Source organism: Coccidioides posadasii, chromosome 1 (assembly GCF_018416015.2).
Source record: "Coccidioides posadasii str. Silveira chromosome 1, complete sequence".
NCBI classification, from domain to species: Eukaryota; Fungi; Ascomycota; class Eurotiomycetes; order Onygenales; family Onygenaceae; genus Coccidioides; species Coccidioides posadasii.
The window spans coordinates 2,726,234-2,742,180 of record NC_089407.1 but is presented as its reverse complement, the minus strand read 5'-3'; the positions used below and the strand labels follow the sequence as shown (position 1 = coordinate 2,742,180).

Genomic DNA, 15,947 nt, shown 5'->3' with positions numbered 1-15,947 from the left:
CTCTTCACAGCGCTAGCCAAATGTGTGATCAAGAACAAGTGCGTATCCAATGATGATAATGATGACAATAGCCGTTTACTACATCTTACCTGGCCTCCCAAACACAAATGTGAATGCACTTAATAATACTATGCAAGTTATTTGATCTGTGTTATTTGATATTTAATTATGAATGGGCCCCTTTCCCTACAAGGGAACATTGAGCTTTCATGCATCGAGATAGTTGATCTGGCTCATCCTTCACCAAAGAGCAATGTTGGAACGTGCTTGATCTAAAACACACCCCTGGGTCAAGCTAAAACACTTTTGCATGCAGACCATTGTTTCTGAATTATAGTCTCTTTCCCTCCCATACCCGAGCCGTAGATGCTAGCCTTGTAGGAGAGACCGGGAATCCCCTGAGGGAGGGCGGGGACATCGTCCGACTACTACTATACGAAGATTGGCGACACTTGTGACAGTGGATACAAGAACTGGAGTAGCTGGACATAGACATAGGAGAATCGTAAACTCCGCTGGATGCGCCTGATTTCCACTACACTTCCCTTCGGAACCGCTCTTTCACTGTACTGCTAGTTATTTTCTTCAGGGTACTGTTAACAAGATATATTGTCTTGCTAGATATAAATACTCCAATGAGAATGCCATGTATAGTATGAACAATGAAACCAAAAGAAAAACTAAACAGCTGAGTAAAAATGCTTCAAGATGTCTTATACCAGATGACAAGAAATATGTCATGGGTTGAGTTAATCTGCCATAATCTTACAGAGATACTGGCCTGCAAAAAGCAACACTGATGCCACCATGCAAAACCACAGCATAAAGTCTATCCTGAGAAATATGCCCTGTTTGTTATCCAGCTGCTGAAAATCTTCATACAGCTTCTTGATGAGTTATAGTGGTTTCTCCAGCACTTATCAATAATCTCTTGATATATGACCCTGTCAGTTGTTGTGACTTTATTGGGTCTGGACGCCTGGGCCAGGAGTCATCCTCAAAATAATCATAGTTGTACACACTCCATGGTGCTATTGAATATATAACACAGCCAACATCTAGCAGATCAATATGGAACAATGAATCCTGTGCACAAATCATCTCCATTTTCACATCTAGTGGGAAGATAGCACCATTGGCAAAGCCGCAAAGTCAGTAATTTTGACACAGTTGTGATATATGAAAATATTGTTCAACTTGACATCTTGATGAAGAGCTTTGTGGGTATAAATGTGATAGAAGGTGTTGATCAGGGATCGAACCCAAGCAGCACAAAATGACTGAGATGGCATATTGTGGGCAGGAATATATTTTTCGAGATCACACTGATTTGTGTAGGTCAATCTAATCACCCCTTCATCATCATAAGGTTTGTCGTAGGGAATAATTCCTTCATGAGGACTAAGACATTCATAGATCTGTCTTTCAGTGACCATTTGCTCCAGATGTATCTTGTTGTAAGTGTTGTGACCTGAGGATGCTTTTGGGTATTTGACAATGTAAGAGTTGTTGGTCATGCAAATCACCCCAGTCCAACCAACTCCAAGCAATCCAGGTTGATAAACAGCAACAACAGGTGTCTCTGAGGACATTATTTTCCCCTCTGTTTTGAGAACAGAGAGCAGAGAAACCCAAATTTTGTGATGGGTGAAAGCAAGAAGCACCAATTTTTTCAGTTCGGGGTGGCAGAAACAAAATATTAGGTAATAGCTGTTAATGTACTCCGTACCCCATATCGCTTGACAGATACTATAACACCAGGACCAATCAAATAGGTCCTAACCCTAAAGCTGAAAGCGCTCATCCTTCAAGGGCGAGGGAAGAATAAAGAGAATTATTCTAGATTGTTTGCTGTGTCATATGTCTCTGTTTCTGTAAATGACAACAGCCCGTGCCCCTCCATCCTCTTCATCATCTGTGTGTTTTTCAGTGGAAGCAAACATGTCATCACTCCCAAAATGATCACATTTCCATATTCTGGCCTCCAACCCCCTTGCAGGAGGATAACTGGCGTTTCTCCTCACTACTAAATCCACAATTCTCCTAGCCTGCGCTGGATCACCGCATTCCAACACAGTAAGCTTTGCACCGATAAAATCAGATATATCTAATAGCCGGGGATAAAATGAATCTTGTTGAGCCGTTATCATGGCATTTTCGTCATATTCTGACTTGTGAGTCTCAAGTGTTTGAGGAGATGCAAGTGGTGGAGGAACAAGGGCTAGAGTCGGCTCATGGAGCCTCACGCTCCGCCTTGTGGTTCCGTTGCAGAAGTCGACTGGTGAGATGTACGGCGGATTGGAAATTAGGACATCCCATTGCCCCCTTAAGTCTTTACGACTGTTGCGTATGTCTGCTGCCGATTCAAAGTCCGCCAGTACAGCCTGTAGACTTGGGATTGCATCGCCCTCGCGCTTCACAAGTTCCGCTTTTTCATCACGGAGAACATTCGCTTGCAGGAAACTAATGTCTTGTCTAGCGCGGGGCAACAGGTGGTTCTGCGAAATGTTGTATTCCAGGTTCTCCCTTGCAAGTGACAAGGCCTTGCGGCTTATGTCAATTCCCACTAGAGCCAGATCCGGTATCGATGATGCTAGGAGCGAGTGCAGAAGCAGAGGTATACAACCAGTCCCAGTACAAAGATCAAGAATGCGAATTGGTGCCGGGGATGAGCTTCCCATTCGCAGCTCCGATAGAATTAAGCGTGCGGTGCGAAATGTGTAGGATTCTGTTTCAGGCCTGAGGACCAGATGTGTATTAACATTATATCTTTCAAAGAAATAATAGCTTATATACCTGGGAATTAACACGCCTTTCCTACATAGGATATCCAGCTCTCCAAACGGCTGATCTCCCAGTATATACTGCAGCGGCATTCCTCGTGCCCGATCCCGCACCATCGACTTCAACTGCCTTTGCCGCCATGCATCATTACAAGCATTGGCTTTGCTAAGCGAATGTACATGCTCCCGAAGCCATCGTAGCTCGTTTCTAGCTGAGTCTAGATCACGACATTCTCGGAGGAGGAGAAGGAGGAGCGGATCTGAAGCGTATGCTCGGCGGAGGAGAGTGGAGGCAAGACGGGGCATGAACTTGATAACAGAGCATTGACAACAGGGCCTTGTTCCCTCAGGTGAATTAGCACCTGCAGTTGTGACCTTCAATGCGGAATATTTTCCACTATGTCGTTGTCACGGCTGCAACTAGCCTCAGAACTTCCCTGCTAATTCTTCTCTGAAAAGGATTTGGTTCCTGAATTTCTTGGCATTTGGAGGACTATAAATTTGACCGTTTTGCCGTTTCCAGGTCTCCCAGGAGCCAAAGCCTTGAAGGCGCTCTTGGAATTCCCTCTTTATTTATTTACTTATTTATTTTCTCCCAATGGATTTAATCTATAGACTCCCTAGTCGATAATAGGTCATGGAATCGTGTTTGCGGACTCCAGTCAGCACGAGATTTACGATCGGCTTGCAAAGCTTCAACACCACTGGCGTTGAGTTTGGATCCATACCTCTACAGCTATTGGTGACGCGCAATTTAGTGGATCCCCGCTATAGCGAACCCCCATACAACGAATTCCCCTATATAATGGACGAAATCTCTTCCCAAATTTGAATCTCCCTACAAAATTTGTTAATCCCTGATAAACTGAAATTTGCTAACTCTTTTGAATATTTTATAGGCAATTTGTTATAATGAGACCCAATGCCGCGCCAGACCACTATTCCAATTGAGTGAAAGAAGGCTCTCTGGGCTCACAAGCTGCAGCCTCTTGCTACAGTCAATATTTTGATGGCACTGTGCTGGGGAATCAAGGCATGGTATATAGACATGTCTACAGTCTCAATTATTCACTGCTTTAACAGAGCTTTATTTCCCAAAAGACCTGTACAGTTGGATCCTGAGGATGATTCAATTATGGAGATCACCAGTGAGTTCTAAAGACTCTGCCTTCTCTCAGTAATTCAAAACCTGATGAATATTCAGCACTTTCTCAATCCAGCAGATGAAGTGGTAGAGGATTCTCCTGAGGCTATTGAGCAGCATGTTATTGTGCTGCTAGATCCAGCAGATGAGAGTGAAGAGGATGAGGATTTGGCTACAGAGATGCTCCCACTGATTACACCTTTGGAGGCTCTAGATCTAGTTAAACGGCTCCAGCTGTATGAAGAGCAGCAAGATCAGGGAGATCAACAGCTAATTCAGCAGCTCAACAGCTATGAGAGCAAAATAGCAGCAAGGAGGCTTCAAACTCAGCAGCAGCAAGATATTCGTGCCTATTTTCAATGCGCACCCCCTATATAGTGAATTCCCCTATATAACGAATCGAACAAGCTTCCAAATTTAAATCGCTATAGCGGGGGTCTACTGTATTCGGCCTGAATTCCATCGGACAAAAAAAAACGATAATTATTAATTCTTATTTTGCGCCGGCCGGGACTCGAACCCGGTCCCCAGCATTGGGAATGCTGGATCTTAACCCATTGACTACCAGCGCTATATACACATCTAAGTGGCAAGGAATCCACAATTCCTGTACTTTCCTGTACTGTACTCCAGTGATATTGATCTTGGAAAGATGTATTGTAAACAAAATTGTGTTATTATTCCTTTATGCTTCCTGGAAGTTCTAATATTGTCACGTGCAAGTTGTTGTCTCATAACACAAATGACCTGCTTGGCTAGTTAATCCAAATCCAAGTTGACATAGAATCATTCCTCATTAAAAGTCGCTATTCAGGGAATAAAGTCTATAAAGTAAGAAACAGTACAAGAGCGACATGTGTCCAAGACATAGTGGACGCACATGTCTTATGGTTGGGTTAAAAAAAGTTGTCAATGCCATCATCCAACCTGTTTGAAGATATTGCTTCGATGATGGATTGATGCGAAAGGGGGTTTGCCGCCTTCACTACCGCCCCCATCTCCTCCAGAACTTCCACCATCCCCCTGCCAGTTGGCTTTTCCCATCTCGCTGGGATATTCTCCAGAAATATACCGGAATACCGGCTGCAATGAAAGCAACTACAATGAGTGTCTGCAACGGCTCGGCGAAAACAGCTCTGCTGAGAAGAAACAGGCTGACACAACAAAAGATAATGGGTGTCGCTATCCACGTCTTGTATGGACGCTCTAAATGCGGCTCCCTGATTCGAAGAACGATGAGACCCAGCACAGTAAGGAAATAGAACGTATATCCGGCCACGCCGTAGAATGTAACTAGGGTACCGAATTCACCCACAGCAACGTAGCACACACATAAAGTGCTGTTGAAAATCATAGCATAAATGGGGGTGTAACCGATACCGATGTCGTCTCCGAGTAAGCGGATGAGGAGCTTATGGAACCACGAGCGTGTTCGCAAACGGCCACCGGTGGGACTGGCGGAACCTCCGATTCCAATTTTGCTGAAGATGGAGGGAAGGTATCCCTCCCTGCCGGCAGCATACACTAGTCTTCCGCTGGTAAAAGTAGTGGCGTTTAATGCACCAATACAACTACCAGAGACTACGAGGGCGATGATCAAAGCTCCAATTGGACCAAATACCTTGCCTCCAAACTGAACGGCAACGGTGTTGGTTGCAGCGATGGTGGAAGATGGTAAGACGAAGAAATAGGCAACGTTTGCGAGTATGTAGCAAAGGATAACGAGAGGCATAGCAGTATGGATAACGCGAGGTAGGTCGCGGTTCGCATGCTTAAACTCTCCAGTCACATAGTTTGTCTGGACTCTTAGGTTAGACAACGAGTATTTTGGGACATTGTATACAGTAGATACGTACATTGTCCCATCCATCAAAAGCCCAGAGGCCAGCATATAACGCCACAGCCCAGCTGGAAATGTCCTTGTTGGTCCCTTCAAACCATCCAGTGGTTTTCCAATCCATATTTGGCTTTCCATCGTATGAAAGTCCGGTACACGCGACAATGATTCCCGTTATGGTAACTCCAAGAAGTGCGATAAACTTGAAGAACATGAATAGATCTCCGATCCTTGTACCCAGCCTTGTCGATATGCAGTTCATAAAGGTCACAAACACGATTCCCAATAAAGCTACACCCTTGTTGATCCACGGGCTGATCATGTCGGCATCCGCACCAACAATCGCACGCACGACATACTCCCCAAAGATTATGGCGATTATAGCAGCAGAGCCAGGTTTTAAAACGAACACCGCGCACCAGGCGAACAAGAACCCCGCCAACTCTCCAAATATCTTGGCCAGGTAGACCTGTGCACCCCCATTCAATGGGATTGCGCCTCCTAATTCCGCGTAACTCGCCGCGCCTGTCCAGGCAAGAACCCCAGCCACAGCCCATATTATCAGGGAAGCGCCCGGGGAACCGGTGTTTGTGCTCACGCGACCCGGGGAAGAGAAGATTCCGGAACCGATAATCAGGCCAATTATGAGAGATAAGCCATTAAGATACGTCAAAGTCTTGCGCTTTTCGAGGGAGCCATCGACCAGGCCGACATGATGTTCTAATGACGACGCAGACGGTGCCCCCAGGGGAGCGTACCCGCCGACTGTTTGCGACAGAGGGAATAGGTTGCTTCCGAAATCAAATGCAGAGGAAACGGAGTATGATCGGGCATGCCTTTGGCGCGTAATGTCGTACGGAGAGTCTGAGAGCGGATCTTGGTTTTCGAGAGACACTCTTCGTGACGAGGATACCCCCGAGGGAGACGATGACCTCGAAGTTTGGTTTCTTGATTCGGAGGAAGCTAAGGAGGCGAGCTCGAGCGAATCTCGCGCCGCGCCTGCACCAGGCCGTACAGGATCAGAGAACGTTATAGGCGCCATTTAGCTCCGCAGGGTATTCGTAGACGGGGTCGAGTATCTTCAGGCTGAGAACCGTCGCAACAGGGCCATTGTTTGAGTGGGAAAGGCGGTGGTTGATCAATTTCAGTATGACATCATATAACTAGTTCAACATAATTTATCGTGACAACACAGAGGGCAGGTATATTTTTCGTGGGCAGTGTCGTAGTCCAGGTCTTTTAACACAACCAGCCAGCCGAATTAAATCCCAATCGCGCAAACTCAACCTCCATCGCGGCGCTTGAGATGCCCCCTGGAAGGTTCCCACCCGTGTGCCCAAAGCGGGCTAGCTGTCGATCTGACTAATCGGACAAGCTTCTTAGCGTCGACTCGAGGTCAAATTCATGTGATCAAAGATTGAGAACGCGGACGAAGGATCAAGCTTCTCTCTTTCTCTCTCACCGCTCACGCCCCCCCCATGGTCGCCAAATTTCCTGCAGTTTGGGGCCTCGAGTCGACCATAAGGGCGCTTGCCTGGAAGACCTGCCGGAACCCTCGAAGCGTCCAGTTTCGCGAGAATGCAACGAGTTCAAATACGAGCAATTCCTTACCGAAGAGACGCCGCTGGCTACAAATCACCATTTTGACCGTAGCCGCGGGCGGAATCGGTGCATACCTTCAATATCGCGAGAAAAACTCTAGTTCAACGTTAAATCCCTTCACGTTCACAAAGTACGAACTTATCTCCAAAGCACCCATCTCCTCCACGTGCAGCGTCTTCACCCTGCGGCCGGTCAAACAAGCGCAAAACTATGAAGTTTACTTGGAGGCGTGGAGAAAGGGGCTATGGAGCGTCCAATTCAAGCAGCCACACCTGCAGGTCGGACGAGATTATACGCCACTCCCGCCGATTGGGGAAGATGAGCTGCCGATCGATGAGGCTGTCAGGGACGGTGATAATTTGCGGTTTTTGATTCGGAGGGAGCCTGAGGGGGAAGTTTCAGGCTACTTGCATTCCCTGAAACCGGGAGCGATACTAGAGTTTCGCGGGCCGCAGATGGAGTTTGAACTGCCTGATGATATCCGCGAGGTCCTATTTATAGCGGGCGGGACCGGCATTGCACCAGCATTGCAGGCCGCGCATACTATTTTTGGGGAGAGACAGCTGAAAGACGTGAGAATGCGTATACTTTGGGCGAACAGACGGAGGGAAGATTGTCTGGGAGGACGAAATGATTTTCCAGCGGCAGCCCCTACTAGCTGGTGGTCAAGGATCTTTTCAGGCGCAACATCCAGGAGAGACGACCCGGAGCTGGCTAATGAGCCTAAAGTCTTTACTGTCTCACAGCTAGAAAAGCTTAAGCTTCAATCTCGCGGCCGGTTGTCTGTTGACTACTTCGTGGACGAAGAGAACACCCTCATTGGGAAAGAAACTATATTACACTTTACCGGTCAGATGGACAAATACGAGACAGACAATCGACGGAAAACAAAATTGATCCTAATATCAGGACCAGATGGATTCATTAGTTATCTAGCAGGCCCGAAATTGTGGAGAAACGGAGTCGAAATTCAGGGTCCTCTCCAGGGTCTTCTTGAACAACTTAACCTGAAGGGTTGGACTGTCTGGAAACTATAAAATCAAAAGTCCATGAAATATCTATATATCCCCAATTTTTTACTTTTTTTGCCTGCATAGCTCTGGAGTATGGTTGAATCATTTCCCGCGGAACCCCCCCTCCGCTTTTCTTTTTGTGCCGCGTTTCTTCGTTCAATATACACCCGTTTCTGGTTGGTATATCATTATTTTTCCCCGTTTTATCTCAGCGATGATTCCCCCCCCCCCCCCCCCCCCCCCCCCCCCCAACAAGTGTTGAAACATATACCATAGAGTATACCATCACGCCTTGCCCGCTTTAGACACGTCCATTGGCGTAATCCTCCAGATACTGAACAAGTCTCTCGACATTCTCAAGTGGCACGGCGTTATAATTGCTGGCTCTCATTCCGCCGACGCTCCGGTGACCCTTTAACCCTTGAAGCAGTCTCTTCTCTGCACCGATAGCGAACTCCTTTTCCTTGTCTGCATCACCTCCATGAACACGAAAGCAGATATTCATCCTGCTCCGTACGTCCTTTTCTGGCACAACAGTGTAAACACTTGGATACTTGTCCAACGCACCGTATATCAATTGAGCCTTTGTGTTTGCAATTTGCTCCTGCCCTGAAACCTTTTTGGCTCCGTAAAGGCTTACTAAATTGATCATGACTTGACCGGCGACCCAGAGGTTGAAAATGGGTAAGGTATTATATAGCGAATTGTTTTTGGCGATTGTGGCATAATCGAGGACGATGGGACCGGGAAGTCCGCCGATATTGAGCTGGCGGAGCAACGACGGCGGAGGGGTGGCGGTGTGCGGAGGTAGGAGATCTTTTCGTATGATGATCACTGCAATGCCAGCAACACCAATGTTCTTTTGGGCGCCACCCTGTGCTTGACGATTAGTATGAAGCTGGCGGAATTTTTGCGTCTTGTAGAAGATAGATAGGTAGATGAAAGGAGAAGACTTACAAATATGATTCCATATTTGCTAACATCCACTTTCCTGCTCAAGAAATTGGAGCTCATGTCGGCGACCACGATTCTTTCATCCTCCTCATCACCGCCATTTGGTTCCAAAACCTTGGGGAAACTCGGAAATTCTACGCCGTCCACGGTCTCATTGTCACAGAAATAGACAAAGGCAGGGGCCGCTTTTCCGCCCTCTTTTTTCGTCTTGGTGAGATTCCAAGTTTCTTCTGATGGTATCTTGCCAAACTTCCCTCCATTGTCCTTCCTCGCATCAACAGCAACATTGACATATTTTTCTCCAAGCAACCGAGCTGCTTCCTGGGACGCTTTCAACGACCATGATCCGGTGACAAGGTAATCCAACTTCAGTTCCTCCTCGATCTGCTTCTTTAGTTCCGCCACAAGTGTCTCCTCTGGAGCAGCGTTGATCTTCCGCCGTCTTCTCTCGACCCATACACTGACGAGGTTATACACCACGGCGCTGAATTCTCCTGACCCGCCGGCTTGCATGAACAGGATTTCATAATTGTCTGGGACATCGAGGAGGGTAGTGAGGGCCTCTTTGGTCTCTGCAAGGATCTTGTTGGCCGTTGGGGAGCGATGGGAGATCTCTCCAAGACCAAGACCGGCATCGTTGAAGTTGACGAAAGCTTTGGCGGCACCTTCGACAACAGGGGTGGGGAGCGGGGCGGGGCCCGCGCCGAAGTAAGCAACCTCGGACCGGGAGGGCATGATCGGCGTGTGATTTGGATACTGCGTAGAGGAGCTGCGCTTCGCGTGGGATGGTGATGATTCTGCGGTTGGAGGAGTTAGTAATGCTGGATTTTGGATGGTGGAGCTTGACGTGGGCAGGAGGGGCATACGGACGGTGACGGTGGGGTGATGTCTACCAGTGAGTGATACTGCAGCAGCATCTATAAGTCGTCACTCAACTCGCGGAACTTCTGAGGGAGAAGTACAGAGCAGTCGCTATGGGGCGAATGCGGTGATATATGTACGAGATGGACGATTCTCATCCGAACGGGTTTATCGCACTGAGTCTTACTTGCGAGCGATTACAGAACCAGTTGGCATCTCCCTACGAACCATTCAAGACATTGGAGTTCACATATAAGTAGTACCGTAACTAACAACCCCCTGATATGAAGACGATAGTAATTACTTCTGAGATGAAGGAGAGCTGGAGCTCTGATACTGATAAACACAAACGTCGAGGAGCTCCAGCGTTTTCCCCCGAATTCGGAGAGAGGCACAGAGTTTTTTTTCTAAGCTCACGGGGGGTGCCTCGACATCTCTCCGTGGGGCACCTGGTTCCTTTCGAGTTCCCTGTGTGCCAAATCGCAGGGCACTTGACTTTCCCGATCGTTTTCGACTTTGACGATGGAAGTATCACAGCCAAAGCTGTCCTGCTAACCGTCGACGTGCAACTTTTCCAGTGAGTTAATTTGCTGACTAACCAATAAACCCCGGCATCGGAGAAAAGTGTTTGCCACGTTTGCACGGGCTGATTGAATTAGGTCGTCGCTGATTGCTCGACGAAATTCTTCTAAGACGGCCCAGACGAGCAGTTGAGGGAAGATGACCAGCTATCAGCAATTGCTGCATCGGCAGGTGCGCGGGATAGCCACGCAGGCTTCCCTGGGTGCACGGAGGTCCTTGGTATGAAAATTCCCTCCGCTGGGCACGTTCCGTATCGACTAACCCCCGAGGATAGACCAGGCCTTTACCCTTTGGGCGGGCACAAGCTTATAGATTACGAGCGTCTCCTGTGATTTTGAATCGCCGGTGCCCTAGGCTCTTTTCTTCGAAATCATGCGCCTTGTCGACCGATGTTTTTCACTCCCAGAGAGAGGACCCTGCGGCAGCAGCTATCCTATCGGCGATGGAGTCATCCAAGGCCGTTCCCCAGACTCTTACGGAAAAGATCGTTCAACGCTACTCCGTTGGCCTTCCTAAGGACAAATATGTCAAATCTGGCGACTATGTTACAATTTCTCCCCATCGCGTCATGACTCACGACAACAGTTGGCCTGTTGCGTTGAAGTTTATGTCGATTGGCGCCTCCAAGCTGAATGACCCGAATCAGATTGTCATGACCCTCGATCACGACGTCCAGAATAAGTCGGAGAAGAATTTGAAAAAATACGAACAGATCGAGACGTTTGCTAAGACCCATGGAGTGGACTTCTACCCCGCTGGTAGGGGTATTGGTCATCAAATCATGGTTGAAGAGGGCTACGCCTGGCCGGGCACCTTGGTCGTCGCATCCGACAGTCACTCCAATATGTACGGCGGTGTTGGCTGTCTAGGAACACCGGTTGTGAGAACCGATGCTGCGAGTATCTGGGCCACAGGCAAGACATGGTGGCAGATTCCACCTGTAGCAAAAGTAACTTTCAGGGGAGTTCTACCAAAGGGGGTCACAGGAAAGGATGTCATCGTTGCACTCTGTGGCCTGTTTGATAAAGATGATGTCCTCAACCACGCCATTGAATTCACCGGGTCCGAGGAAACCATGAGAAGCATTCATATTGACGATCGCTTAACAATCGCCAACATGACAACCGAATGGGGAGCCTTGAGTGGACTCTTCCCCGTCGACTCAATGTTGAAAGGCTGGCTAAGATCAAAGGCAACTACGGCAGCTATGTGGGGATCAACTGTTCCCGAGCTTCAGAGTTCTGCCGCCGAGCGGTTTAAGCATGCTGCACTAGACCAGCTCTTTGAAGAGCCACTTGTCGCTGACAAAGGAGCTAAATACGCGAAGGAACTTTTCCTTGACCTTTCTACCCTATCACCATACGTCGCGGGACCAAATTCCGTCAAGGTCGCCACGCCACTAAAAGAGCTGGAGTCCCAGAACATCAAGGTGAACAAGGCATATCTAGTATCCTGCACGAATTCGAGAGCATCCGATATTGCTGCAGCTGCCAAGGTTTTTAAGGAAGCCGCCGAGAAGAACGGTGGAAAGATTCCCAAGATCGCAGACGGCGTCAAATTCTATATCGCCGCTGCGTCCATCCCCGAGCAACGCGCTGCCGAAGAGGCAGGTGACTGGCAGGCGCTTCTCGAAGCTGGTGCTGAGCCCCTTCCAGCCGGCTGTGGCCCATGTATTGGTCTTGGAACCGGTTTGCTGGAACCTGGAGAAGTCGGAATTAGTGCAACAAACCGGAACTTCAAGGGAAGAATGGGTAGCACAGAAGCTAAAGCATATCTCTCTAGTCCCGAAGTCGTTGCTGCCAGTGCTCTTAGCGGCACGATCAGTGGTCCTGGATGGTACGAAAAGCCTGAGGGATGGACTGGAGTTGTTCGCGGCGAGGGTGATGGCAATGAGATGATCACTGCTGAACAGGCCCTCGAGAAAGTGATCGGCCAGCTCGACAGTATGGTTGAGGACGCTGAAAAGCTGTTTGCGAGCGAAGAAAGTAATTCTTCGGGAGAAGAGGGTCTTACAGAGGTCTACCCCGGATTCCCTGAGCGGGTCTCTGGAGAAATCGTTTTTTGTGACGCTGATAACATCAATACTGATGGTATCTATCCCGGAAAATACACTTATCAGGACAACATTCCCTACGAGCAAATGGGCGAATACTGTATGGAGAACTATGACACCCAATTCGGTAAAGTTGCTAAGGCAGGAGATATCCTCGTGACCGGATACAACTTTGGCTGTGGAAGCTCTCGAGAGCAAGCCGCCACGGCGATCCTAGCCAAGCAAATCCCGCTTGTTGTTTCCGGCAGCTTTGGCAATATTTTCTCCCGGAACAGCATCAACAATGCACTTATGGGCCTCGAGGTGCCACGCCTGATAACTCGTCTAAGAGAGACTTTTGGAAGCGATAAGACCGATTCTAAGCAGCTCACCCGCCGAACCGGCTGGACTCTGACTTGGGATGTGCGCCGAAGTCAGATCGAGATCCAAGAAGGGCTCGATGGACCGAAGTGGACACAGAAGGTCGGCGAGCTGCCGCCGAATGTGCAGGAGATTATTGCCCTTGGCGGATTGGAGAAGTGGGTGAAGAATTCGATCTCATCGTGATACCTAAATCCAGCTTGTACGTGTATATAATATTTTCTTTTGGCCGTTTCGGTGTTTCCCCAAAAAAAGAGCGCACTATTGGTGTTTGGGATCATAGATGTGTATTTCCGTCGGATTCATACTACAATCAGTTTTGAGTAGAGTGTTTGTAATATCGAAGGATTCTACATACTATAACTATCCCGGTTTCCGATGAAAGTAGCAAATCCATGGCCCATTTGGCTACTAATCCTGCCCGAATTTCAAACCAAACAATAGTGTGAGCGGTGAAACCCAACAGATATGAATGGGGATGGACGGACAGTCCATTCGAGCCGAGGGAGGAAAAAAACCAAAAAAGATTTTTTTCGAAGTAGCATGTCTTGGTTTCGATCCAAGGTCCTCCGGGTTATGAGCCCGGCGCGCTTCCGCTGCGCCAACATGCTTTGTTGGTGCAGGGAACAACAAACTTTCCCCTTACTAGCCTAAATACCTTTTAGTGTGCCGAACCGCAATAAGTAACCAGGGCAAACCCTGAACTATGGGGAACAGCATCTCAAAGTGTACGGAGTACTTCGTACGCGTGTCGATGTCTTCAGCAGGGTCAAGGCGCTCCTCTAGCTTTACCGTGTGGCATGCTCCCGCTCGGACTCGAAGAATAGGGATCCATTATCCACGAATTCGCTCGCTCTCGACGGCTATGTCCAACCGCCTTCATGGGAGAACGCCAAAACGCTAGCTTTTGTGGAGATACATACACCGCGAGTCCGTGATCGTTAGTCTACGAGGTAAGGAGGATGAGGGTTAAATATCGCCCGTGCCCAGAACCGGGATGGCTCTGCAAGAGGGTGGAGCAACCCAAGTTTCCGGTGCCGGATCCTTCGTGTTTTCTGGGACAGGAGAACGGTGCCGCACATTGACTATCGCGAACCCCTCCCCTCACCCTTTTTTCCCTTGGAAAGGCCGCAATCCCTCGGAATAAAAGCCTCTCAAAGGTCTTGAATTCCACTGGGGCAGACATACATACTCCTGTTCCTTTGCCACCGGCGTGTGAGTGCATCGAAACCTTCGTTCGCTCTCTTCGGCGGGTTCTCATTGAAATCATTGAGCTTGATCAGTACATCGCTAGGACTAGTATTCAGTTACCACCAGGATCCATATGCCATAATAGCTAACCTGTGCTGACATGATTCCTACTTTTACGACCCACAGGAGGGATATACCACAGGAGGGATATGACCCACAGGAATGCTTTGAATTCGCTTTTTTCAATAGGACGGTTAAATCGTTCCACGATTTATACCATTATTGGAAAATGACCAATCGGCATGAGTGGTGTCCTAGATGAACGTGCATTTGATCTGTGTGTTCAAAATTCCAGACATCATAATCTGTGGCCGAAGTGTTCCTTCGACTTTCCCACCAAGTCAGGGTTGAGCGTGCACCAGGTCCAAGCCCATCATTGTTGCGACGTATGCGATCCGTATTTCTAGAATAAAAACAATCTCAGATTGGTGAGATGACATTTTCATCTACGGAATATATAACCGCTGTCTTTCTGCACCTAATAAATTTGATAGCACCCACTTAGTCGTCGGCATCGAGGCCCCCAGTGTTACGGCTACAAGCGAACTTTTCCCGTCTTTTTCAGCAATGATTATTCGCCTAGAAGCCGGTGCCTGTGCTAGGGGCACTGGGCTCCGTTTAATTACTCTTCCTGTCGTTAAATGTCACTCCGCCCATCGACAATCAGGCATTACCCCGTACTGCTATCCTTCATGTGAACGTGTTTTTACTACGCTTTCGGGGACCTGTCAGCACGCAGAATATTTCCTCTCGGTCGTCGAGCCCCACGTCGAGGCGCACTTTTTGTTGCCCTTATCGGTATATTAAACAAAGTCTATAAGAACCGAGCTTCCAGTACTTCGCTCTGTTGGCCAGCTTTTTTTGGGGGCCTGCCTCTCTACCTTCACAGTTAGCAGCCTTGCTCTTTGCGGCTCTTGTTTCCCAAGCTTGTCCCGATCCAGTGTGGCTGTCGTGGAGTGTATTAAATTCTGTATGTATGTATGCATGTATGTATCTACATGGCAGGACATTGGATAATGCACTCTAACCGTGTTGCAATTATATTTTGTCTCTGGGAGAAATGGCACTTTCATACAGATTTTATTCCGGAGCTTTATTTATTTATTTATTTGTTTGTTTTCTTTTTCTTTTTCTTTTTCTTTTTCTTTTTCCCTTTTTTTTTTTTTTTTGGATTAGCCTGGTTAAGAACCGAGCCTGTTGTCTATTAAGCGTATACTTATTGTAATCCGCGTTCCGCACACACACTTACTCCGTACATACAATAATTTTTAAAACGCGCATGGCTTTGAACCTGTTTCACCACCCCTGTTCCATAACGTTTCAACAGCTCAACGGTGTCTAGGATAATTTTTCTTAGTCACCTTCTCTTGGGTAAGTAGCCGACGTGTCCTCTGTAATTAGGTAGCTACTAACTTAACCCTGACCGCTTAAACGTGGCCAGAAGGCCAGTCTGGGCGCAGTCTGGCTCGTGATAAGATTAAGGCTGAGCGTGTAGCTGGAATGAATT

The 15,947-nt window shown here is 48.0% G+C and overlaps 5 protein-coding genes and 2 non-coding genes across 8 annotated transcripts; 2 read left to right on the top strand and 5 right to left on the bottom strand.

The window, feature by feature from the left end:
• Positions 1-1,853: 1,853 nt before the first annotated feature.
• On the bottom strand, positions 1,854-3,089 carry D8B26_000759 (uncharacterized protein; the record flags this gene model as incomplete). Its single annotated transcript, XM_003071116.2, has 2 exons — positions 1,854-2,739; positions 2,797-3,089. The coding sequence occupies 2 exons, from the start codon at positions 3,087-3,089 to the stop codon at positions 1,857-1,859; spliced, it is 1,176 nt and encodes a 391-aa protein (XP_003071162.1). The 3' UTR covers positions 1,854-1,856.
• A 1,337-nt stretch (positions 3,090-4,426) lies between these two features.
• Positions 4,427-4,498, bottom strand: D8B26_000758. The gene has a single exon. It is a non-coding gene; the product is annotated as a tRNA-Gly (tRNA).
• A 304-nt stretch (positions 4,499-4,802) lies between these two features.
• On the bottom strand, positions 4,803-6,806 carry D8B26_000757 (uncharacterized protein; the record flags this gene model as incomplete). The annotated part of the gene is made up of 2 exons (XM_003071114.2): positions 4,803-5,725; positions 5,784-6,806. The coding sequence occupies 2 exons, from the start codon at positions 6,804-6,806 to the stop codon at positions 4,913-4,915; spliced, it is 1,836 nt and encodes a 611-aa protein (XP_003071160.2). The 3' UTR covers positions 4,803-4,912.
• Positions 6,807-7,201: 395 nt separating this feature from the next.
• On the bottom strand, positions 7,202-10,476 carry SER1_1 (Phosphoserine transaminase). 2 transcript variants are annotated; one of them, XM_066123326.1, is made up of 3 exons: positions 10,204-10,476; positions 9,337-10,130; positions 7,202-9,253 (listed from the first exon to the last, which is right to left on the bottom strand). In XM_066123326.1, the coding sequence occupies exons 2-3, from the start codon at positions 10,066-10,068 to the stop codon at positions 8,681-8,683; spliced, it is 1,305 nt and encodes a 434-aa protein (XP_065979400.1). In that variant the 5' UTR covers positions 10,069-10,130; positions 10,204-10,476; the 3' UTR covers positions 7,202-8,680. The 2 variants fall into 2 exon arrangements, with proteins under 2 accessions (XP_065979400.1, XP_003071158.2); XM_003071112.2 differs by having other exon boundaries at positions 9,337-10,476.
• On the top strand, positions 7,243-8,612 carry CYC2 (mitochondrial peripheral inner membrane protein; the record flags this gene model as incomplete). The annotated part of the gene is made up of 1 exon (XM_003071113.2): positions 7,243-8,612. One exon carries the CDS (start codon positions 7,243-7,245, stop codon positions 8,401-8,403), a length of 1,161 nt encoding a protein of 386 aa, XP_003071159.1. The 3' UTR covers positions 8,404-8,612.
• A 418-nt stretch (positions 10,477-10,894) lies between the features above and the next one.
• Positions 10,895-13,616, top strand: LYS4 (mitochondrial Homoaconitase). Its single transcript, XM_003071111.2, has 2 exons — positions 10,895-10,995; positions 11,051-13,616. The coding sequence occupies exons 1-2, from the start codon at positions 10,915-10,917 to the stop codon at positions 13,373-13,375; spliced, it is 2,406 nt and encodes an 801-aa protein (XP_003071157.1). The 5' UTR covers positions 10,895-10,914; the 3' UTR covers positions 13,376-13,616.
• A 112-nt stretch (positions 13,617-13,728) lies between these two features.
• D8B26_000753 lies at positions 13,729-13,800 on the bottom strand. The gene has a single exon. It is a non-coding gene; the product is annotated as a tRNA-Met (tRNA).
• Between the last annotated feature and the right edge of the window lie 2,147 nt (positions 13,801-15,947).